This window comes from Sciurus carolinensis, chromosome 5 (genome assembly GCF_902686445.1).
Source record: "Sciurus carolinensis chromosome 5, mSciCar1.2, whole genome shotgun sequence".
In the NCBI taxonomy this organism is placed as follows: domain Eukaryota; kingdom Metazoa; phylum Chordata; class Mammalia; order Rodentia; family Sciuridae; genus Sciurus; species Sciurus carolinensis.
Window position 1 is genome coordinate 27,535,308 of NC_062217.1, and position 25,900 is coordinate 27,561,207.

At 44.7% G+C, this 25,900-nt stretch overlaps 1 protein-coding gene across 1 annotated transcript in view; it reads left to right on the top strand.

Moving 5' to 3' along the window:
• The window catches only part of LOC124985537 (WD repeat-containing protein on Y chromosome-like), a 51,661-nt gene that overhangs the window by 20,591 nt on the left and 5,170 nt on the right, over positions 1–25,900 (top strand). The window contains exons 7-18 of the mRNA XM_047554278.1: positions 24–103; positions 970–1,024; positions 9,012–9,057; positions 10,278–10,337; positions 13,454–13,619; positions 18,565–18,660; positions 19,837–19,895; positions 20,125–20,266; positions 22,232–22,271; positions 22,942–23,030; positions 23,677–23,867; positions 25,794–25,891. Of these exons, the coding sequence (XP_047410234.1) occupies positions 24–103; positions 970–1,024; positions 9,012–9,057; positions 10,278–10,337; positions 13,454–13,619; positions 18,565–18,660; positions 19,837–19,895; positions 20,125–20,266; positions 22,232–22,271; positions 22,942–23,030; positions 23,677–23,867; positions 25,794–25,891 (1,122 nt within the window). The remainder of the gene's footprint in view (positions 1–23; positions 104–969; positions 1,025–9,011; positions 9,058–10,277; positions 10,338–13,453; positions 13,620–18,564; positions 18,661–19,836; positions 19,896–20,124; positions 20,267–22,231; positions 22,272–22,941; positions 23,031–23,676; positions 23,868–25,793; positions 25,892–25,900) is intronic.

Here is a 25,900-nt window from a genome sequence, read left to right on the forward strand (position 1 = left end):
TAAGGGACCACTCTGTTTTCCAGGCTGGTTACTGGGGGCAGAGATGGCTGTCTGAAAATATGGAGCTATAACAACGGACACTGCCTGCACACCCTGAAACACGGCAAGTGCTGGGATATTCCAAGTGGTCCCCAGAAAATACTGATGCAAGATTAGTCGTGAATGTAAAAGAAATCAAGTGAGATCGATCTAGGATTTGTATAACAACCCCACATCCTTTTTCCCTGGCATCTTACAATACAACGACTCCGAACTCATGCTTCATAGGGATGCGATCCCCTAAGTCGAAATCTAGATTAACAGATTAGAAGCAAATCTCTCTTGTATGATTACTGCTCACTCCATTCATTTGTTCCCTATGTCCCTTCTTGGCAAAATGTCCCTGCTTCCGGCCTTTGAAATCTCCTACAACATAGGTAAAATGCGAACAGTCTTCAACTCTCAAGGGGGAATAAATGAAGTCAAAGTAAAAGAGACAAAGAATGATCGGAGCCATGACACTGAGGTGTCATGAGCCCTGTGGTGACCTCTCCGCATTCACTTGTTCACTGACCCACTAGGAAGCACCATGTGCTCCTAAGGTCCTGTCAGGAGAGCCTGAACCCCTTCCCACAGCTGAGCAATGGGCGGAATCGGCATTGTAAGACAAGGGCCACAATAACCAACAGTACTTTTTAAAAAATGTTTAATGATTTTTTTAACCTTATTTTATTTATTTATTTTGATGTGGTGCTGAGAATCAAATCCAGTGCCTCACACAAGCTAGGCGAGCGCTCTACCACTGAGCTACAACCACAGCCCCCAACAGTGCTTTAATGACTTCAAAGACATTTAACTGTCATCTGGAAGCTAGAAAGTAAATGCCAAAATCTCCCCCAGCACCAGTTAGAGTAGGTTAACGTACGTAAGCTGATTCAAGAATTGATCAAGAAAGCTCTTCACTGAAAGAGAGTATTATTTTCTTTCTAGACGAAAAACAAAGTGAAATCTGCGACTGTACCTACATGGAGGTGAACCAAAACAAGTGAGTTAAATTCAGCTGTCGTAGAAGCAGCGTAACATTTGTTGGAGTATCATTTAAAATTTTGTCCTGGGGTAAGACATCAAACCAGTGTGGAGAATTTTCCAGAAGAAAATGTGTCAAAGCATTTCTGAGGATCCTGGTTGCTTCCCGGTGGCAATTTAGGCAACGAGGTTCTCCCAGAATACTGGAGCAATTCTCTGCACATTTTGATAACTGCTTAGAAATAAAGGTAGAAAGCACTGCACCTCCCCACCAACTGCTTTATTAAGGAATAAATCAGAGACTGCAGCAATTAAATTCAGTAAATTCCCTCCCGCACACGAGGAGGTAAAGTCGTTTATGGACAGTTTCCATGCTTGCCCCTGTCTCCAGTGTTCAGCTGTGCACAGAGGAGAATTTGTCCACCTTGGAAATGATGGGATATCCGGTTTCTGTTTCCTGATCCTTCACATCCCATTTCAAAGACAGATCCTAATTTATCAAATCACATTTCATCTTGTTCTCAAAGGAAACAGAAGAGCTTTTATTCTTTGTGTGTGTGTGTGATTATTTTTTATTGGTTTGTTTTTTAGTTATACATGACAGTAGAGTCCATTTTGATATAATCATACAAGCATGGAATATATCTTATTCTAATTAAGACCCCATCCTTATGGACATACACCATGATGGAATTTCCTTTGTACATATTCATATATGTACATAGGAAAGTTATGTCAGATTCATTCCACTGTCTTTCCTATTCTCCCTCCCTTCCCTTCATTCCCCTTAATCCAATCTACTAAACTTCTATTCTTCTCATTCCTCCTATTGCGGGTTGGCATCCACATATCTGTGAAAAAATTCAACCTTTGGTTTTATGGGCTTACTTCACATAGCATGATAGTCTCCATTCATCCATTTACTGGCAAATGTCACAAAGTTTTTATTCTTAATGGCTGACTAATATCCATTGTGTATGTATACCATATTTTCTTTATCCATTCATCTGTTGAAGGGCGCCTAGGTTGGTTCCATATCTTGTCTATTGTGAATTGAGCTGCTATGAACATTGATGTGGCTGCATCACTGTAGTATGCTGATTTTAAATCCTTTGGATATATACCAAGGAGTGGGATAGCTGGGTCAAATGATTGTTCCTTTCCAAGTTTTCTGAGGAATTTCCATATGACTTTCCATAGTGTTTGTACCAATTTGCAGTCCCACCAGCAATATATGAGTGTGCCTTTTCCCCCACATTCTTGCCAACATTTGTTGTTACTTGAATTTTTGATAATTGCCATTCTGACTGGAGTGAGATAGAATCCCAGTGTAGTTTTAATTTGCATTTCTCTAATTGCTAGAGAAGTTGAATATTATTTAATATATTTGTTGATCTTTTGTATTTCTTCTTTTGAGAAGTGTTTGTTCAGTTCCTTAGCCCATTCATTGATTGGGTTATTTGGTGTGAAGTTTTTTGAGTTCTTTGTATATCCTGGGGACTAATGACCTTTCGAGGTGCAGGTGACAAAACTTTTCTCCCATTCTGTAGGTGCTCTCTTCATGGCCTTGATTGTTTCCTTTGCTCTGAAGAAGTTTGTTAGTTTGATGTAATCCCACTTATCAATTTTTTTATTTTACATTTTATGCTTTAGGATTCTTGTTGAGGAAGTTGGTTCCCAAGCTGACATGATGGAGTGTTGGGCCTACATTTTCTTCTAGTAGGCGCAGGTTTTCTGGTCTAATATCTAGGTTCTTGATGCACTTCAAAGTGGATTTTTACGCAGGGTAAGAGGGAGGGGTTAAATTTCATTCTGCTACATATGAATTTCCTGCTTTCCCAGCACCATTTGTTAAAGAGCCTATCTTTTCTCCAATGTATGTTTATAGTGCCTTTTTCTAGTATGAGTTAATGTCGCTCTCGCCAGCAAGAACGACCCGGAGACGTGATGGGTGGCAAGCTTCTTTATTAACAGCAGATTCTTCTTCCCCTTTTAGGGAAGTTATTGTCACTTATATAGGTTATATCAACTAATCAGAATATTCATGATATGTGGGGAGAACATAGACGTATATGGGTATAACTTGGAGCACTTAAGAATCACGCAAGAATCATGCAGAGGCCCTGACCAATTACTGAGACTTCCTCAAAGTGATGTTAGTTGTTTGCGCACAGAATAGCAGTTTCCAACCACACTGGCAGCTTGCCAGGCGCCATCTTGGCCAGGCCCCACCTAGGGCCAGGGGCCCGTACGCAACCCCGACAGTTCCCCCTTTTTTCTTTTAAAAGAAAAGCTCGGGACCAAGCCTGTCTTAGGCGGAGTGGTCAACTACCGTCCTTACCCGTCATCGGATAACTGTAGAGCATGCTACAGCTCCTGTCTTAGGTCGGTACGGCGTCACCTCCTTCCTTACCCGTCTGGTCAATGGTCCAGCCTCGCGAGCCACACTTGTGGGGAGCTGCCGGCCTCTAGGGCAGCCATGGCCTGATGGAAGATGATACAATCTCTCGCTTGACTCTGGCGCACACGCATGATAGCGTGTGAGAGGAAGATAACAGTAATGATCATAAGCATGCATAATGCTCCCGTACCAGCCCACTGCTTAATAAAACTGAAAGAGGAGGATAACCAATTTAGCACTTCAGACATTGGAGCTACATCAACTCTAGTAGCATTAAGGCTAACAATTTGAGATCTAAGAATAGCAGTAAGATTATCAAATTCGTAAGACCAGTTGGCGCGTAACTGAACAGACAAGCTTCTAGACAAATTTGCTGCATAGCTGAAGTTATGGTAAGCTACAGGTGTAACGCACAGTCCCGCCAGATGATAAATACATCGCACGTTTAACAGTTCCTGTAAAATGTCCATTTGTTCTTGAAGTAAGTCCACTCGCTGGTTTACTAAAAGAATCCCTGCTTTTAAGTGTTGATCTACTGTCTGCTGAGTAGATAAGGCAGTAGCAGTCTGTTGAACCACATTGTTGAGCGTAGCTGCAGACTGTACTGACGCAGTTAAGGCTACAGCTGCCGCAGTGGCTGCAATGGCAGTGATCACAACTGCTGTGATGCCAAGATCTCTTCTGTTTCTTGATAATAGCACTGGCAGTTCTGTATCTGTAACAAAGACTGGGACTGGTAGGAAGGTAGGAATACGCATTAAGACTGATCATGAGAACCTAGAAGCATTCCAACATTGAGAGAGATTGAGAGAAACATCTTTTTTGTTTGTTAGCAAAAACATAAAAGGGGGGAAAAAACACAAACTGGCGTAGGTGGAAACGTAATATTTCTGGTCCTCCTAAGAGAGCAAAGAAAGGTTGTAAATTAGTGTATCCTGAGGTCTAAGTGAAGAGTAGCCAGCTGTAGAAGGATTGACACGTCTCATGCCTAAATGAACATCATTATTTGTAAAATTATCATTAAAATTGGGAGTGAAGAAGAACCCTTATTGAACAGGAGAAGCTGGTATAGGCAATCCTGTAGAAGCATTAGTGCTAAATATGGGAGGGAATAAAGAGGAGGTATTAGTTAAAGGCAGAGGATATGGCCAAACTCTAACTGTTGCCCACAGGTCCCGAGTCTTCACCGGTGTCAATGTCATCATTAATAGGGCGCTTATCAGCACGATGTTCTTCATCGTTGTTTTGATGCACCAGTCTAGTCAATCTTTCAGGTATCCAGATCGGTGTTTGCTGATCCTGTGGGAAAACACAAACAGACCCTCGGACCCACCGAAGAACTAGATCTGGGCCTTTCCATGTTCCTGTGAGAATATCTTTCCATTTTACCCACACTTGAGTACTTGTGGGATTAGCATGCCTATCTGCAGCCGTATGTCCATCCTTGTCCAAATTTAAAAAATTTAAAATAAAAAGTACTAAATTTAGTTTATCTTTAGGTGCTTTAAAGTCAGCACCTATTCCCCCTTTTTGTTTTATTAAACAATTTTTTAACGTTAAATGAGTGCGTTCCACTATACCTTGTCCTTGAGGATTATAAGGAATTCCTGTGATGAGTTGTATATTAAAAGTTTGTGTAAATTGTAAGAAACTTTTGGATGTGTAAGCCGGCCCATTATCAGTTTTAATGATTTTTGGGACGCCCCAGGCTGCAAATGCTTGTAAGCAATGTTGTACAACATCTTTAACCTTTTCCCCAGTGTGGGCTGAGGCCATAATAACCCCTGAAGCAGTGTCTACTGAAACATGAATATACTTAAGGTTTCCAAATTCTGAGAAATGAGTAACATCCATTTGCCAAATATGATTAGGTAACAGTCCCTTTGGATTTACTCCAATAGACTGTACTGGTAATAAAGGGGCACAATGTTGGCATGTTTTAGCAATTTGTCTAGCAACATCTTTAGAAATATTGAACTTTCTTTTAAGGGTGGTGGAATTAACATGAAATTGAGAATGGAACATCTTAGCCTGCTCTAGCACAGTAAAAGCAAAAGCCGTTTTTGTTGCCTTATCAGCTTCAGCATTAGCTCCGGCAAGTGGACCAGGCAGTCCAGAATGAGCTCTAATATGTCCTACATAAAAAGGATATTTGCGGTCCAAGATTAAAGCACGTAAAGTATGAAAATAAGGAGCAACAGCGGACCCATCAGGGATATAAGGAACAGTCTCTAAACAAGGCACTGATTGTACTATATAATGACTGTCAGATAACAGATTGAAAGGCTGTTCTTTCATAATGTTAAAAGCTAAAACCACTGCAGCAAGTTCTACTACTTGCGCAGACGAAGGAGGAAGAATAATAGTTTCTGTTTTATTTTTTATTATTACAGCTCCAACTCCATTTTTTGAACCATCAGTAAAGACCGTCTGACAATTTGGCAAAGGCTGTGTTTTGGTAATTTTAGGAAATATAACAGGAGTGTTTTTACAAAATTGTATCCAAGGATGTTTAGGATAATGATTATCAAAAGTTGCTGTAGTAGAACAGTGTAAAACGAGGACATATTCCAGGTCCTGGGCCCTGTCCAGAGGGTCCAGAGGATCCAGAAGATCCAGAAGGACAATTTGCTTTAAAATGACCCATTTGACCACAAGTAAAACATGCTCCTGGAGTCCCTCGTTTTCCACCTCCACGTTGACCTAAGGCTGCAGCAAGTGCAGTAGTTTGTCTATCAAGGGCTGCAACAAAAGCTGCACTATTTCCAGTGGACTCATTAATATCCTTACATACTCTTAAATATGTAGTCAAATCTTTATTTTTCCATGGCCTTATGGCGTCTTTGCACCACTTATTTGCTTGTTCATATGCCAACTGCTTAATTAGTGGCATGGCCTGGTCTGCATCTCCAAAAATTCTAGAAGCTGTTTGTATCAATCTATCTACAAAATCTGCATAAGGCTCATTACTCCCTTGAGTCACCTTAGACAACTGTCCTTGTAAGTCTCCTGCTCCTTGTAAAGTTTTCCAAGCTTTGGTAGTAGCCACAGCAATTTGAGCATATACTGCTGGATGGTAATTAAGCTGTGCCTGTACACCCTCATATGGTCCTGTTCCCATGAGCATGTCCACATTTACTTGTGGATTCCCTGCAGCGGCATTGCGCCTTGCAGTGTCTGTTGAAAGTTCCTGCCACGCTGTTTTCCACATAAGATACTGACCCCCGGACAGTGTAGCTCTAGCTAGATTAGTCCAATCCAAGGGTAGCATGTTTAAAGACATCATAGTTTCTACTAAAGACACCGTAAAGGCTGATTGAGGGCCATAAGTACTAACTGCTTCTTTTAGTTGCTTGACCATTTTAAAATCTAGGGGTTGGTGAAACCTTTGTTGATTTTGATCTTCCATAACAGGGTAAAACCCTCTTTCAATCCCATAGATTTCTTTCCATTTTTTTGTTTTACACTCTGAACAAGAACATTCCTTACTATGACTTGAGTTAAAGGGCGGAGGCCATTCATAAGGTGGCGCTGAAGGAGCACAAGTCACTTTCTGAGTTACTTCCTCATTTATTTTAAAGTGCGCCACAGGCTTTACTTCCTCTTTGTGCCCTGTCTGTGGTTTTGTTAGTACTTCCTCCTTCTTTTTCCACTGCGCCACTGCATATTTTTGTAAGCTCAACTCTTGTAAAGCCTTTTGTAACGCCTTTTCTTTGTCTTCTAGCTGCTGCCCTATGCCCTCCAATTCCCTTAATGCCTGTTGACTAATTGAACCAGCTTGAGAACACTTTGTTTCTTCACTGATTTTATTTAACTCCATCTCCGAGAGTCCTTCTTCGCTCTCATCAGAATCTGACTGAGCACTAACAGAGCCCTTTTGTGACTCTTTTTTCACTTTTTCTAGTACTTCCTCTCCCTGTGCTACTGCCTTCTGTAGAGCCTCCCGAGGGGAACATAAACAAGTTTTAACCAGGGACCAAACTGCTAACGTCCCTGGGAGCGTTACCGGACAGCGCTTTAGATCCTCTCCTAGATGTTCCCACTGAGGTATGTTTAATAATCCTTCCTCTAGAAACCAAGGTGAAATCTCCTCTACCTGTTTCAGAAACGCCCTAGCAGTTTTTGTTTTTAAGGGCGTACCGTTGGCTTTAAGAATTTCCTTCAGGGGACCTTCCATCCTATATCTAGCAACCTCGTTCCCCATATTTACTGTAACTAGAGACTAACTTAACAAATGTACACAAAAAACACTACACAACACACAAAAACACTACACAAACAAATTTATGAACTGGGCACTCTCACCCTTTCCTGCCGGCTACCAATGACTGACTCAAGGTCCTAAATGAAATACCTATGACAGACTCAGGGCCTTAATATGAAAATAACTATTTTGCTTACCTTTTAGTTACCTTTTTTATTTGCTGCTTCCCGGGTTTCAGCACCACCTATCGCGTTCCCTGCCCGCAGAGAGACACGACACGATACCTGGTTCTCTTCAGATGTTTATTGCGCGCTTCTTCTGTCTGCTGCTTCTTCCTCTTTTTCAGGAGGTTACACTTACATTTATACCATTTAACAACCAATCAGCATACAAAGCGTATGTGGGGAGAGCATGAACACATACGGGCAAAAGACTTGTATAAAGAATCACACAATGGTCAGGCAAGGGTTCTCAGCCAATCCCAGACCCTTCCTCAAATGATGACAGACATGATGACAGACAAGGGCGTTCAGTACTCAACCACAGTGGCAACTTGCCAGGCGCCATCTTGGAAAAGACCACACCTAAAGCTAGGGTCTGGCCAGCACCCCGACAAGTTAACTGTATTTATGTGTGTTTGTCTCTATGTCTTCTGTTCTGTTCCGTTGGTCTTCATGCATGTTTTGGTGCCAGTACCATGCTATTTTTTGTTACTATAGCTCTGTAGTATAATTTAAGGTCTTGTATCGTGATGCCTACTGCTTCACTATTCTCACTAAGGATTGCTTTAGCTAGTCTGGGTATCTTATTTTTCCAAATTAATTTCATGACTGCTTTTTCTAATTCTATGAAGAATGTCATTGGAATTCTGATGGGCATCACGTTGAATCTGTATAGTGCTTTTAGCTGTATGGTCATTTTGACAATATTAATTTTGCCTATCCAAGAACATGGGAGGTCTTTCCATCTTCTAAGTTCTTCCTCAATTTCTTTTTTAAGTGTTCCATAGTTTTCATTGTTAGAGGTCCTTCACCTCTCTTTTATAGATTGATTTCAAAGTATTTTATTTCTTCAAGGTTATTGTGAATGAGATAATTTCCCTAATTTCTCTTTCTGTTGATTATTGGAGTATAGGAACATGATTTATGGGGGTTCACTTTATATCCTGCTACTTTGCTGAATTCACTGAGGAATTCTAAAAGTTTTCTGGTGGAGTTGTTGGGGTCTTCTAAATGTAGAATGTTCCCAGCAAACAGAGATCATTTGAGCTTAAAAAGCTTATATTCTTGCTCTCTTCATTTATCACATGGATCGAATTAAACCACTGTGTTAATTCCACATCAAACATTTAACAGATGGAAAACTTAAGTATTGAAATGTAAAATTCTGTTATCGTCCTAGGTGTATCATAGCTGTTGGATGGGACAGAAGAATAAACATGTATTTTGTAAGTGAAACATACAAAAAGATGATATTTCAAAGTCTTCCTTCAGATTTCTCTCTCTCTCTCTCTCTCTCTCTCTCTCTCTCTGTCTCTTTCTCCCCACTCCCCCTCTCATGTGCACATGCTCTTTCTCTCCCTCTCCTTTTTTTTTTTTTAATAGATTTTGGAGCCTCTGCCTTCTTTCACAAGTCAAGTTGTGGTACAGACAGAGGGTTTCCTCTCTTTATTCCTTTTTCCATATTCTTTCCCCTAAAAATATTTTTACCTTGTTTGTTTCCCAGTTTTTCTCCTGTTGCTTCTTCCATGGGCACAAGTGTTAGCTAGAAAATCTGAGGGGGCTGCACAGGGTATCCTGGGAATCCAAGCTGCTTGAACACCTGTGGTTCTGCACCTTGACTGCACACCTTGTCCAGCTTCCTCACCCCTCCTGCCCGCTGTGAGGGTAACTCCTCCCAGTCTGCAGGGTCTCGCAGTTATATGCCTGCTCTCCTGAATGAAAATTAACCAGTCTGTCCATTGCCCAGCTTTATGTCTTCCTCCTTTCGTGTCTTTATGTTCCATCTTTCAACAAATGGAAAGAGGAAATGCAATGCCATCGACAGGCAGGTCTACAGAGCGACAATTCCTTTTTTATGGCTTAGAGGTGGGGGAGGGGTTCACAGACAGGGGGAGTTGGAAGTGCTGACTAAAGCAAAGTTTCAATCTACCTGTGGCATTATATTTGCCCTGCTTGCTACGCTGGATAGTTCACAGACTTCTGAATGTCTTTAAACATTCTGAATTCTTTATTCACTTCAAAGCACACTGGATTTCACAGTCTAAGCCTGGCCTACTCAGAATGATTTGAGAGATGACTACCTGTGAAGTCTTGGCATTGAATTTGTCCTTTGGTATTACAGGTTCCTGGGCTGAGGGCTCTGGTTTTAGCGTGTGCAACGGCTCTGGGTCTTATTATGAAGGCGAAGCTAGGCAGCCCATCTGCGGCAAGCTTGTCACTTGACATATGATTTGCTGAAATTCAATCACCCAAACGTCAGAAGTGGATTGCTTTTTATTCCCACTGGCACTGGGGAAATTTGCTTTGACATTTCAAGAATCTGCATCACTGGTGGGGTGAGGGGTAGGGTTATGAAATGTGCCAACACCTTCTCTCTGAAATTGTGAGTGTGTTGGCAGCTCATTTTATTGCTTGTACAATGTGTCCTCTTCGGCTTTGGATACAGGATGCACCATGTGACTTTCATCACTTCTGGAAGCCACAGCCACACTGGCAGGATGACCTGGTAAGCCCTGGTCCACTGTGGCACATGACATGGGTCTCCTTCTTTCGGGGACGGGGAGGGCTCTCTCCGCATCTTCCAGCCTGCGTCACCCAGCCTTGGGTGGTCACAGCATCCCAAAAGCATCTGCTATGGCAGGATTCATGGTTGGCATCCAGGTAGAGCCAGGAGCACGAGGTCCAGACAGCCATGTCCTCTCCAGGAAGGGTGAGGACCCTGTGTTTATGCTGGGGTGTGAGACCGGAGGGCGAAGTGCATGCAGCTCTCCAGGAACCCTGCCGGGAGCCCTGAAGTGCAGGAAGGGCAGCTCAGGATGGGTGGGCTTCATTCTCCTCAAAGAAGCACCCACTCACTTCCTGCCTGTGCTTGGTGGGCCAAACTCTCTGCATTCACCGTGCAGTCCTTGGACAGCCAGAGAGCCCAGGAGGCGCCTTTCCTGCTCCCCTGTGACTTGTAAGGCTCAGAGCAAGGAACAGCTTGTGCATCTCATTGGGACTCAGAGTGCTCCAACTTTCTACATCTTCCCGGGAGCAAATGGCCTCCCTCAAAATTGTCTTTATGCCAAGCCAGTAAGACAAGTATCAAGAAAACAAGGCCACTGTATCCACATATCTGCCACTGCCCCACTACCTACGTCCCCTGTAAATATTCCAAAAGTACGAGGCACTAGAATACAAACTCCAAGAAGAGAGACCTCATCTGCCTTTTCACTGCAGTCTTTCCGGGACCTAGCCCCGTACCTGGCCTGCCATAGTTGCTCTGTAAATATGTTTTCATTCAACCAGCATCTGTTAAGTGCCCCCTGTGGGCCAAGCGTGTGCTGTTTACTGAAGATACAGTGATGAGCAAAACCAAGCCCAGTTCCTGCCTTCATGGCTCCTAAGTTTAGTGAAAATAGAGTTACGGAACAAAGTTGTGCACATAATGCCCCAGGGAAGCCACAACCACTGCAAGAGCAAAAGTCATGTGCAAGTAGGGAAATACATTCATTCAGTCTTGCATTCATTGTCACGTTTCTGTTGAACCCCAGCATAGTGCTGCCCTAGTGGACAGGCACGGAAGATACAAATGTGAATAAAAATATGATTTCTGGCCTCAACCACCTCACAGACTGGCAAGGAGGTATTAATATGTGATGTAACCAAGAATATATTAGTGTATAAAATATTGGGGGGAACGCAGAAGATTTCACTCTAATATCATATGGGATATTGAAAGACTACTAGGATTTTTCCAGAAGGGCAAGGTAGGGAAGGGCAATCTCAACAAGGGGCAAGGGGAAACGCAAGCAAAGCCCAGAAGCATAGAAGTGTGTTGCTTGAAAGGATCATGGAGAGTCTGTGGGGCTGGTGCATCTGGTACAGGAGGAAAATGGGACTGAAGAACTAAATTAGAGCTTGAAAATGATTCCGAAGTATTATCTTGGCACGCTTGGACTGCCCCAACAAAATGTCAAGACAGGGTGGCTTAAACAACAGAAATCTGTTTCTCAGAGTTCTGGAGGCTGAGGGTCCACTTGGAGGGTGCAGCAGGTTTGGGTCTTACTAAGAGCTCTCTTCCTGACTGGTAGACAGTTCCCTTCTCTCTGTCCTCTCATGGCAGAGAAGGCGAGCTGCGTGCCTCTTCCTGTTCTTACATGGACACTAAACCCATCATGAGGACTCCATCCTGATGACCCTATCTAATCCTAATCACCTCCTGAAGGTCCCATCTCCAAACACCATTGCTTTGGGGATTAAGACTTCAACATATGAATTTGGGAGGCACACAAACATCCAGTCCATAACAGCTACATAAAATTTATTCTGCAGGCAGGGGGCCATAGAAAGAGGAGCCCAGGCCGAAGTGGTCCCAAACTGGGGAGGAGTGGGAAGGGAGCAGGGATCTAGCAGCAGAAGATTATGGGAAGGAGATAGCCGTCGGCCTCCCCTTTTCTAACATTTTGCAATGCCACCTTCTCAGTTGTATTCAAGCAGAAGGGGCATCTTAGGTGATCACACGCAGATCCTCAAGGGACACTCTGTGGCAAGTACATGAGGGCAAGGTGAAAGAATATCTTATGGGACCAAGAGGAGCCAATCCCTTCACATAGTAACTGCCCCACAAGGAGAGGGGGGAAATGCTGGTGGCCAGCGACTCTGAACTCTGTAGCGCTGACCTTCAAAGATCTATTTTGGGTTCTTATCTTTCTTAAGGATGCACATCCAAGGCTCCTCCTTTTGAAGGGAGCAGACGATTCAATTTCTAACAGAATATGTACGCCACAGTGGGAGTTACATGGGAGCCCCGTAAGGACACAGTAAACAGTAGACCCAAATCCAGAATGTTGTTTTTGTCACCTATTTCACTACTGTGACAAAAGGACCTGACCAGAACAATTGTAGAGGAGAAAACGTTTATCTAGGGACTCATGGTTTTAGATGCCTCAATCCATACACAGATGACTCCATTCTCTGGGGCTCAAGTTGAGGCTGAACATCATGGAGGAAGAGTGTGGCAGACGGAAGCAGACAGAAAGGTCTCCACTTGCCAGATACAAATAGATACCTCAAAGCCAGGCCCCCAATGCCTTCCCTTCCCCAGTTACCACTCAGTTAATCCCACTGGGGGATTAAGTCGCTGATTAGGGTAAGGATCTCACAACCAAATCATTTCTTCTCTGAACTTATTTACATTGTCTCACACATGAGCTTTTGGGGGACACCTCACATCCAAACCATAACAAATGCAGACCTCTGGCTAATGGGAAACCAAACCACCTAGACCAGGGCTCAGGTTGTCCCATTGCCATCAACAGTTCAGCCCCAGTGAGGGTACCTTGTCAATAATCAGCTTGCCGGCAGGATGGTGAGGGAAGAAAGCTGCCAGAAGTAGAACTGTCCTGGGAAAGGTAAGGTCCTGGGAAATGATAAAACTGACCTAAGAGATGCAGCGCCTCGCTGGCTGACCTCGAGATGGATTCCTACCCAAAGAGATGAAGGTTCCAGGTGAACCCTGGGTATGGGCAACCACAGAAAGAAGAACCCCCTGCATCCCATCTCAGGACTATTGAAGGAAAGTTAGCTGTGGATGGTTGGCTTTTGATATTTTACCTCTGTCACTCGCTCTCTCTTTCTCAGAACCATGGGCACAAGGAGGACATCCTCTGTGTAGCTCAATGTCCACCTTTCCTTCTGGCCACTTCCAGTTATGATGGAGAGATTATCGTTTGGAATGTCATCTCAGGCCATGTGTACTGCAAGCTGAACACTCCCAGCCCCTCAGATGGCCTGAACCACAGAGAAGGTAGGTGAAGGCCAGGATTTGCCGCCACTCTGCACAGGTTCCTGCCACACTTGACCTGGCAGACTGAAAGAGTCTCATTTCTGGACCACTTTACGCTTAGAAGGGAATGGCCTCAATTTAGGTTTGCCTGGTTAGATGAAGATTCCCAAAGCTGAAGCTAAGGGGTCGGATGAGTTCAGCTCACATTCCTAGGCACCTGCCCATTGAAACCCATCCCATAGCCAGCCCACAACCTCCAGAGTCCTTTACTCATCCACTGTCAACTTGAAAGATGTCAACCCACACTGAATCCCGTAAGCTTTGTTGATCCAGCTCTTAATGTTCTTCCTCTATTTTCTGTTGCCACTCGCCAGGCTCTCCTGCCCAGCTGGCCAGCCTGCTCCCCCAGCCCAAGACTTCACCCCCTTGATGCCTCCTCCAACAGAAAGTCTTCAAGCTTCTATGCTGTCCCCATCTTCAGTCCTTTCTAGTGACCCATGACCCACTCCACCCCTACTTGGATCTGTCCTTACTGCTTGCACATGGTGTTGCAAAATTTTCCTACCCTTCCACTCCACTCCCCCTAATTGTTCTGTCCTGGTTCCATTTTTCCAGTTCTTCAAATCTCTCTCTCTCTCTCTCTCTCTCTCTCTCTCTCTCTCTCTCTCTTCTAGTCTTCTAGCTCTCTCTCCCTAATATGATCATGAGTTTTTTTCCATTCATTTACTTATTCATTCAAAAAATATTGATGAGCTATTGATGAGCACCTGCCATGGGCCAGGCACCCTGCTAAGTATTGGGGTTTGGGGCTGGTAATCACATTCCTGTCCCTCCACGTCCTGAACCATTTAATAAATACACATGGGAAACAAATTCAGGGTTCAGGTATCTACCAATGTCATTGCTGGATATGCAGGACTGGAAATTGGCTGGAACCCACAGTCAAGTGGGCTTCCTTCCTTTGCTCCGTCCTACCTCCAGAGTTTAGGCCCATCCTTCCAAAACAGCTGTCTCCAAGACATTCATCTACCATGGAGCCCCATTAGAAGAGATGCAGGGAGTTGGACATTTCTGTGTGAACTAAGAAAGTTCCTGCATTTCCTGAGGCCCAAATACCAATTCCTTAGAAAACCATGAGGCCCCGATCATGATCCCTTTGCTTTGGGCATTTGATAATACACTAGCCAGAAAAGAAAACAAAAGTTCTAATGAGTCCTTCAATCAGAAAATATCTTTGAGCTGCTCCCTTGGGTCTAATGCTGTGGAGATAAAGGGGAGGCAGATGTGAGGCCTGGTGCTGCCCTCAAGGCCTAAATTCAGAAATGATGTGTGTGGCCAACAGGTAAAATAGTAGGCCTGCCATCCGGTCTGTCTCAGTGCTGCTTGAGAGTCCCCTAGAGAACAAGGGTCAGAAATTGAAGCCACTGGAAACCAAGAGACTAAAAAGAGATTCCAACCTGTAGATTTATCTTCAAGTACACATGCCCTCAGAAGGTTCTCCTATGAAGCTCTTTCTGAGCATGTCTAAGTTTTCAAAATCTTTGTGGGGAAAGTGGTGATATTTCTTTCCAAAGGTTTATTTTCATTGTCATTAAAATGAAAATAAAGTCATTGGCCAAAAATGCTATGTTGACTTTTCAGCCAGCAGTTGGAAGATAAAGTCCCATTTCCAGTAGCATTTATTACTCAAAGTTATGTGACTGTTTGGTGGTTTCAAGAAATCTTTCTTTTGCCCCCAAAATGCAAAGCCAGCCAATGCCACCAATAGCTCCCATTATGAAAATTATAAAAATGAGATGAGACTATGTGGAAGTCCACACCCTTCCAAGAAAGAGCAGCCCTGGCTCATCTCGAAGTCAATCCAAAACAAAAGTGGTCTTTCTCACATGGGACTGGTGAAGAGATTGCCATCTGATTTGGAAAACCATCCAGAGGATTCTTCTGAATCCTCAGGAAAGAGGAGACAGGCAAAGCTGGATGAGCTGAAAACATATTCTTCTGCCAACTTTCCAACATTTTAGCTTCATTCTTCCTCATAATGGGGATTGTAACTTCTTCCCCCACATCAAATAGAAAGAATTTAAGTGTGAAAGAGAAAGATCCAAAGACATCAGCCAGGCAAAAATGCAGGAAATCTGTGCATTCACTCCAAGAAGAAGGCTTTTTGATCTAGGAGAACAATGTAAAGATACTTGTTAGCTGCCTCCACATGTCAGTCATTTTCCTACATGCTTTCAAATGTTTCTCCCATTCAGTGCTCACCTTGACCCTGAGAGAGAGATACTACTGCACCCATTTTCATAGATGAGGAAACTGAGGCTAGAGAGTTAAGTAACAATAGTTGTAACAGCTGCCACTGTTGAGTGACACTTCTAGGCACTTTGGGGTCATAACTCTGCTCAGCCTTCACAGCAAGGGTATGGAGGGCTGTTCACATAGAGCCTCGTTTGGTTCACTTTAAAACCCTGTGGAGTAGGTCATTGCCTGTCACAGAGGAAGACAGCTGAGGCGTAGGGAATGAAATTCTCCCCCAGACCCTGGCCGGGTAGGTGGCAGCCAACACACTCCCACCCATCCCCTGTGCCCTGCAGCAGAGAGTGTGTGGGCGTGAAGGGACTAGGTCTGCTCTGCCTTCCCTCTTCCACTTCTTTCCACCTTAGTCCCCAAGTTCAAAACCCCAGGAGCCCAGTAACTGAGGGTGACACAATGCTTAGCCCAAATCACCGGCAAGGTCTTCCCAGTGTCAGGGAAGGACTAGAACCCTGGAACCTGGCAGGAGCCACACCATCCTCTATGTAGGCAATCCTCCCTCCTCCCTCTGAGAGGACTCAGCCCCCGGAGGCCCACCAGGAAGTGCATTGTCAAGGGCACGGGCTTTGGAGGTAAAGATCTGGGTTTGAATCTCATCTGCTCCCTGAGGAGCTGAGCCACTTTGGCACATTATGGTTCTTTCTCAGTGGTGGACTGTCCCGTAAGACCAACGTATAGCGCCTGCCTGGGCTCGTGATCATGAAAGCTGAGGAAGTGCCTAGCTCGGTGTCTGCCTCGTAGAATGGGGCCCAGATTGAGATCAGCATCCCCCGGAGGGCAGGCCTGAGTCTGCTGTGTCCCCTGTGCTTCCCAGAGCCACACCCCAGGGCCAAGTTCACAGTCAGGCCAAAACAAGTTTTGTTGAGTAATTAACAACCTGAGTCACAGAGGTGGGGCGTGGAAGCACAGCTTCTGGTGTTTAACTCCAGCACCGATCCCACCACTTATGTAATTACTGCCCTTGTCTGTTCAGGCTGCTACAACAGAACACCATAAACTCAATGGCTTTTAAGTAACCAAAATTTATTTCTGACAGTTCTGGAACCTGGAAATCCAAGATCAGGGTGCCAGGAAGGTTGGGTTCTGGGTTCTGGGTTCTGGGGAGGGCTCTCTTCCAAGGTACAGACTGCTGATTTCTTGTGTCCCCACATGAGGAAAGAGAACCAGGGAACTCTCTGAGGTCCCTTTTATAAAGCACTAGACCCATGTTTGAGGGCTCCCCCTTCGTGACCTCACTACCTCCCAAAGGTTCCCTCTTCTAATACTATTAGGTTGAGGATTAGGATTTCAACATGTGAATGTTGCCGAGACAAAACAGTGTATAACAATGGATGTGACCATCCATTTCCCCTCCAGTAAAGGCAGTACCTCTCGGGCCCCCTCAGAGAGGAGAGCTCTTGCCCCAGGCTCTCTATATCCAGGTAACAGTGTTCTCTGCAGCTCTTAGAGATTTGGATCTAAGTAGGTTTGTAGGATTTCTATTCAACAGTAGGTATTTGAGTTCTATAAGATGTAAAAGGAGCCAGGTGTGGTGGCCCTCGACTATAATCCCAGCAATTTGGGAGTCTGAGACAGGAGGATCACAAGTTCAAGGCCAGCCTCAGCAACTTAACAAGACCCTGTCTCAAAGTAGAAAAATAAAAAAGGGCTGGGCACATAGCTCAGTGGTAAAGCACTCCTAGGTTAAATCCCCAGGACCGGGAGCGGGGGTGGGAAGAAAAAGGATACATGTGGGTTCTGTATGGATGGTGCCTGAAGCGTAGCAGGGGAGTGCAGCCTGGGCAGATGGAGCTGAGTTAAGTTACTCAGGATTTAGCTGTGTTGTGGAGATCGAGGTTTGACACCTGGTTCCTGGAGTGCCTTCTCCACCCAGTGTGTGGTCCATCTTTCAAGAGTCCAGATCAAATGCAGGTCCTTCAGAGATGCCTCCTCTGATCGTCTGCCCTGCTGCATGTGCCCATGGAGGTATGTTCATTTTTGGGGGATAGTTCTTGGTGGTTTTGTTCTGATCTCTGCTTCCCCTTCTTTCCACCCCACCCAGCATGATGCCTTAACCCTAAGACATGCTTAGATATAGATGAAAAATGAAGGAATGAGCATCTTATGATCCTGAGCCAATCTTTTAACTTGTCCAAATTTCCATCCCCTCTTCTGACAATGGGAATGATATTCCATCACAGTATCTGTCGAAGTCTGTGGTTAATGTAGAAGATGCAGTAAGGTTAATCAGAATCATTCCAAGCCAGGGGCTCCTGGAGAGGGGCATCTTTTGGGAGGTGTCTGCAGAGTCCCAGGTCAAGCCCCCCAACACCCACCTGTGTAGGTTTCTCTGATGTTTCAGGTCCTCCGTCTCCCCCTGCCAAGTTCCCAGTCCCTATCTCTTTCCAGAAGTCCCAGGTTCCTGGGGCCATGTTGAGGCTCCCTGGGTCACCAGAGCTTTTAGTCTGCCGATCTAACTTTGCCCATCAACTAGGTTGGTCGGGTGCTTAGCCAATAAGGCCAAATTGCTCCATTTGGTTTCCAAATGCTGCTGGGGCAGCCACCTGAGACAGGGCTAAGACCATGAGAGTGACAGAGAGAGAGAGAGAACCCTGAGTGAACCATGAGCTCTGGAAGGGGCCCAAAAATCACCTAAAAGTCTCTCCTTCACTCCCAGGCCCAGACCCAAGCGTCTCTCGCCTCGCCTTCCTGAAGACTCGGGCAGCCAAGTTGGACTCAATGGCTGCTTCCCTCATCGCCAATGGGCCAGGAGGTACGGTCAGAGCCCCAGGGTGGGCAGTGCCCCCATTTCCAAGACAAGGCGATTCCAGGCTGGAGTTGGGTGAGGAAGAGTCCCTAAGCTTCACTACTCACCTCGTGCAGCCTCTGCTAAATAGCTTTTCTTCCAATTAGCTTTTTTTCTCTCCTTAGAGCTCAAGCTGACACCCCAATCGCTCTGGCCCCATTTCTGCTTTCCAGGGAGGCAGATGTGGGAAGCAAGAACCCTAATCCTATTTCCTCTAAATCAAGTGTCCCCCAGCAGGCTTTATAGGCACCAAGTGCCTGTGGCTGCCTAGACGCCTCTCTCTCTCCCTCTCTCTCTCTCTCTCTCTCCCTCTCTCCCTCTCTCTCCCTCTCTCTCTCTCTCTCCCTCTCTCCCTCTCCCCCCCCCCTCTCTCTCTCTCTCTCTCTCTCTCTCTCTCTCTCCCTCTCTCCCTCTCCCCCCCCCCTCTCTCTCTCTCTCTCTCTCTCTCTCTCTCTCTCTCTCTCCTCTCTCTCTCTCTCTCTCTCTCTCTCTCCCCTTCTCTCTGAGAGGCATCCATCTCCCCTGCTTTACATGAGCAGGAACACAGAGCACTCCTCAACCCCGGGAGAAAAGAGGAGTCCATAATCTATGACTTAGGGAACTTCCAGGAGGATGTGATATGCTTGAGGTCCCCATTCACAAAACCTCACACCTACATACCCACAGGTAAACCACAGCAAGACTGTAACTGATAGACCACGCAGAATCCCAGGCACATCCCTCTGACTAGGCAAGTTTCACGGTGTGCTTACATAAGTGTGTGCATGCATGCACACACGCACACACCCCAGTTGAAAGACATTAAATTACCACCATGTCATAGATTTTCCATACTTTCCTCTGTAGCCGAAGCTGGATCCCTCCTCTGTCAGGAAGGCTGCCCTGATTAGTGCAGAAGAGAGAGGATTTCGAGCCATAGAAATGAAAACCCACAAAGAGGAAGAACCCTGTTCCCCAATAGCTGCTGAAAATTCTAATGGATCAAAAGCAACCAAATAAAAAAGATGTCCACAATCCCCCTGTTGTGAGGTTGCCGTGGCTGCAACAGCTTCTCAGCACAGGCTGAGACACCCCTCTCCGGGGTGCTGAGGAACCCAGGGCAAAGAGCAAACCATCCCTCCTTATGGCTTCCCTCCCTCCCAGGTTCTGTCACCTTCTGGAGGCTGTTCGGTGGAGCTGGCCTTGTTGCAAACTTCACTCCTGTAAGTTGGGCAGCCAATTGGATAACTCCCCAGCTTGGGCGTGGGTTTCCTTTTGGTTTTTGATGCTAGACTATGTAACAGAGTCGCTCTGCCTCTCTCCAAGCTCTTAGCTTTGTCTGTCTTCTTGGCATTTCTAATTTGCTCAAGAATGAACACAGGCACAGTAACTCGTTCTTACCATCAGTCGGGTACAGATTTTCACGTGCCATTGGGTATATGTGTGTCTCAGTCCAGAGAGAAAGCCCAGGTCAGCAGCATCGCCGTGACAGCGGGAGATGCCCTTGCCTACCTGGCCGACCAGCAAGGCTTTGTGCACGTCTGTGACATCAAGGAGTACGGCCTTCAGGGACCGGAGCTGCAGCCCCCCAAGAGTAGGCTATGTAATTCTTTATGTTAAACACTGCAATGAACACGGATTTGATTTCAGTGCGATATTCTAACTGGTAAAATTAAATTGTACCAGGGTGGGGAGGGAGTTCTCTTAAACTTGAAAGTAGATATACGAAAAAAAAAATTAGTGAAAAATTAGCAAAGGTGCAAGAAAAGAGGTGCAAGTAGTCTTAAAGAGAGGGAAAATTGCTTTATGCTAACTGAAGGGCGAGTTGATAGGCTGTATCTAAAGTTGTAAGTGGCAATTCTACGTCTAGAAATTTGGCTGAAAGAAATAATAAATGTGCACAGAGATTTAATTATAAGATTGTGCATTAGCACAATGTTTATGAGAAAGAGAGATAGAAGAGAGACAACCTATACACACAATATAAAAGAAATCCATCTAATACCTGATGGTATAGTACATTGGAATATATAGTCATTAAATAATGATGCTGTATATAAAAATGTATTCATAGGAAAATATTCATGATAAATGGTTAAATGAAAAAAAAATCAGATCATGAAGGAATATTACATTACAATTCTATCTTTGTTAAAGCAAAAAGATATATATATGCAGGATTGAAAGACTGGAAAGACATACACCCAAGTTTTAACAGACATTATTTCTTTGTAGATGAAGTTAGGGATATTTTTAATTTTCTTCTGTTTGGAAAGCTGTCTTTTGAAATTTTTCTGCATACATAATGCTTTAGTAATAAAAATATATTTAAAAATTTATAACCCTTTCATGCAATTATAAAAGTATTCATGTTTATAAAAAAGATCAAACGGTAGGAAGTAATGGAAAATGAAGTTGTTTTTCTGACCTCCCCTACCTCCCTAACCTCCATTTTCATACCCTGTTAAGACTGTTAATGAGTTTGCATTTCTTTCCATACACGTATATAACGGCACACACACATACACAATCTGTAATTTTAGAACTTATTTTTTAAAGTTGTATCTCTTGAACAACTTTCCAAATAAATATATTTAGCTCTATCTCATTTTAAAGTCTTATAATTACATGAAATATATTTCTTGAAAGCCTATTTAGAGACAAATAACCACATACTTCTCTTTGTTCCCTACTAGCAGAAATGAGAATTTATAGATAAAAATAATCTGCCTTGTTATTGTTTTTATTTCAAGTACTAGAGGTATGTTAGTCAACTTTTCATTACTGTAACAAATACTTAAGATAATCAACTTATAAAGACAAAAGGGTTGTCTGGTTTACAGTTTTGGAGCTTTCAGTTCTCGACCCATTGGCCCTGTTGCTTTGGGCCGGTGGCGCACATGATAGCAGGAGCACATGGCAGAGCGAAGCCCTTCACCTCATGACCAGGAAGAGGAAATGAGAGAGAGAGAGACAAGTCCCTTTAGGGGCATGCCCCTAGAGACTTCAAACCTCCTCTAAGCCCCATTCCTTAAAGGCTTTACCACCTCTCAATACACCAAAGTGAGGACTAAGCCCTTAACACAATTTGAGATTTAGGGAGACATCCCAGATCCCAGTGTGACTTTCAGTCACCTATTTTACAAACCATTTGTAGGGTTGGGATTAGAGTCAGTGGTAGTGCTTTCCTATCATATATGAGGTCCTGGGCCTGATCCTCCCACTGCAAAAAAATAAATACATAAAAACCATTTTTTACTACTTGCCTACTCCTGCACACTTACCAAACCCTGCACATGGAAGAAAATCACAGCATACGTACCTTGCATGCGTCCCATTCCACATCCTTCGGGCCTGGTACAGGGTCTAGCACATAGTAGGTGCTCAGTGACCGCTAAGGAATCAACGCAGCAAGGCGGATGACGTGCCACGCCCACGCCTCCCTGCCTGCCATGCGCACATCCAGATCGACCCTGACCTGCAGAAGCAGTTGTGCAGCTTCAGGGTGTGTGTGCCAATTCCCGGTCCCGCTCAGATTGTGCTCTTTCTTCTCATCTAGACGTGACCTTCTGGAGGGCTCATGTTAGCACAGTGACATGGTGAGTGCCGCCACCCCTTTTAGAGTTCAAGAATTTGTAAAAGAGAGGAGATATTTCCCCAGTTTTGATTAGATCAATCTTCTCAAAAGCCCTCAGAGCGCATCAGAAGAGAAAAGCTCTTCTGCTACTGATGAAAACAAACAGGTCCACACGGAACTAAAGGAAGAGATCGGAATCATTTTTCTTATGAGTGGATGATTGTTTACCTGGAATTGCCCTGGTGTTTTAGTACAAATTTATAAACTTAGTAGGTCTGAGATTTTTTTGTTAGTAGGAGGGACCCAAACTCTTGCTAAATGGGTCTTTTCAACCTCTTGATCTTCCACTCAAGACTGATCCTCCACAGGGGGATTTCTAGTATATCTCACTTGATATCTTGGGACTGCAGTTGGGGAACTGGAGGGAGGGTGGTAAGGTAGAAGGCAGGGTAAGAATGGTTCCCAGAAGAATTGAGTAGATGTTCCACTTTAAAAGAGTACTGATGGCTGGGGATATAGCTCAGTTGGTAGAGTGCTTGCCTTGCAAGCACAAGGCCCTGGGTTCAATCCCCAGCACTGCAAAAATAAGTAAATAAAATAAAAAAAAAAAAAAAAAGAGTACCGACTTGTGATCCAATGGGACTTCCATGCAGTAGCAGGCTTGAATCTCTTCCCCTCTCTTACCTCATTAGTTTGGAGCTGATAGAAGAAGAAAACATTCTGCTCTCGTCCTCGCTGGACTGCACTGTGCGCCTGTGGAGCAAGGACGGGGCCTACATAGGTAGGGAATGTCCACCTGGCTTCCGTCTCAAGCCCAGTTTAGAACCAGCATAGCCACCACTGAGTCATTGATTCTCTGAGGCAAAGTGTATGAATCTGCTCAGGCTCACAATTAGTAAAACCAAGGACATTTGAACTTAGCGAACTCAGCGGGACTGAAGGCCTCGAATTTGGTAAGGAACTGTCTCATGAGGATCATGTCTTGGTAGGGACAATTCAGAACCCTGGGGGGACTTGTGTGTGGCCAGTGGCCTGGCACACACGGGCCACAGTAACTAGAATAGCCTGACCTACTGCTCAGAGGGCCTGTGGACCTGTCCTAGTACATTGTCTTGTCCTGTAGCTTATGTTTCTTGAAGCAGGTCTGGAACTATTTTGAACTTATCCTGCAAGTCCTTAGTGTTATTGAGTATCCCCAGCACCCACATGATACATCGTGGTAGAAGCCATCCCAAGCTTCAACCTCCAAGACCAGTTGCCGTGAATTTTTTTCTTATGAAACTATAGAGGCCTAAAATTGCTTAATCAAGGTGGCCTCTCCAGGATTAGAAGACCTAACCATTTTAGCAGTAAGCTTTGCTCTGATTGGAAGACACGTTACCTGCCATCATATGCATATTATATTAAAGTTTATCTCTATTTTTCAGGGACCTTTGGGCAGAGTAGCCCCTGGGATATTTTTACTCCTGCTTCCTGGAGTCATCCAAGAGTCCCCTATGAGATTTTGACAGATCCCGGGAGTATACCTGCTGACTCAGGGCTGGAAGGAGATGCTCCTGCTGGGTGCACGGTGGCAAGCCAGGAGCAGGACCCAGGGATGGAGGAGACTCGTGCTGAGGTCGGTGCTGGCACATCCAGCTCACCTGGGTTTCCTCTGTAGCTTTCAGGTGGATCAGCACAAAACACAGACTGCAGCCAGAGAGAGTCAAGGCATGACCCAGGAATGCAGGAATAAGTGTGTTCCCTCCACCCCAAGCTTGTTACTGACAGGGCCAGAAGAATGTGTCAGTCTATCTGTGGGAAGGCAGGACCTGGTCTCCCAGCATTTTCCATCTTTCGACCCACAAAATGCTGCTGTCCCTGGCCTTGGAACACCAGGAGGCTTAGCACCATGCTCAACCCAGCTGTCCCATCTGAGAAGGACAGACTCTACCCGTTCTGCCCACAGCACACGCTCATGGTTCTGAGATGCACTTAAAAGCAGAGGTTCCTAATGACCAGAAGGAAGAAATGATTAGCTTAATGCCCAAGTCTATGAAAGTCGAAGTCAGAGCTAGAGATTCCGAGAGGGCCCTGGTCGATGCAGCCTTGATTTAGAGCTCTGTGAAATATATGGATTTCCAAGAAATGCTCGCCCTTTAACAAATTGAAAAGAAGGTCATTTCATGAGCTATTGCTCACCAGCTATGCTACAACTCAAAGCAGGACACCTGCTCTGCCAGCAAAATCACGTGTCTTGGGTTTTTCCTTGGCAGCCTCGCAGAATACTGATCACACAGTATAACCGAGGCACTGGCTCTGACTTTGAGCTCCAAACACGTTCAAAATAGGAAATAAAGGAACCAGGCAAGCACCAAGCAGGAAAAGCTGGGTCTCATCTGAGTCTCCCGCAGCTCCTGGACCCTGTTCCCAAGGTTATCAAGCAGCACCCTGGTGGCTCTCCTGGACTACTATTGGCTCATTTGGAAATACAGTCATTGCAGTGTGCTTTTGATATGGAGAAAACAAATGCCTTCATTAATTGTGATAGACCTACAATTTGGAAGACAAAAGCTCAGTGGGAGGTGGGAAGAAAGGAAGGAAAAGAACAGATAGGGTAAATGTGCAGATGGGGACAACAGCCTTGATTGACTCTTATGCTCTAGGGCAGACCTAGGGGAAATCAGGCTGCAAGTTCAAATGCAGGTAGGAGCGCACTCATGAGAGCCAGGTGGGAGGAAGAGGAGAGGGGTGAGGTAGAGGGAGGAGGAGGAGTGGGGAAGAAGGGTATGCGGTTCAACAAATGCAAAGTACTAAAGTTCATAAGACTCTTGTTCTCCAAGGATGAGCAAAATTTCAGGAGTGACCTTGATCTTGTATAAAGAAACCAGAGGTTGATTCTATGCTTATTCTTCTGCCCTGTTTGACTGGGTCACCTCAGGCAATAGTTTAAATTTTTTCCAAGAACAACACAGAGAAAACAATAACCTCAGCCTTTGTTTAGTATATCTGGGCTAGTCGATGGGACCCCAAATTGTAAAATTACAGAATAAAATGTTTCAGTACTGTTTATGAGTCGGGGTTCCTGAGTTCCACTCTCGAGTTCACCTTAATTAATCATGTGATGTCCTCCTCCGCAGCCATCACTTCTGCTGAGCTACAAAACAAGGGGCAGGATTAGATAACCTCTTAAGATTCATTCCAGTCCCGCAAAATTGTACGTTGCTCTGAATGCCTGTCTCGCAAAAACTGGATGTGTTGATTGGACCCTGGATGTCAGTAGTGATTCTTCCAGGATGCCAGCAGATCAAACACCCCCGCAGCTGAAAGCTAAAATAAGCTGACTGAATGCAGAAAAGCATTCACCTGGAAAATATCACATCAAGTTGGTAGTTGGAAAATCGAGTAAAAGCTCAGGGAAAAATGCTCTTGTTATCTAACCGACTCAGTCAGCTTGAATTTTGTCCTAACACAGAAAACCCATGTAACCAACGGGTGGTCCTTACTCCCTTCGACCAGTGCCATCCTGGTGTTGCCATTCTCACACCCCCCCTTCTCCTTGCAGCCTGAAAGGCCCTCTAACCTTCGCTCTCCAGAAGGTTCCATCCTGGAAGTTGAAATGAAAGAAGATATACTCCGGTGGTCTGCACTTGGCCATGGCAGGTTAGTCTG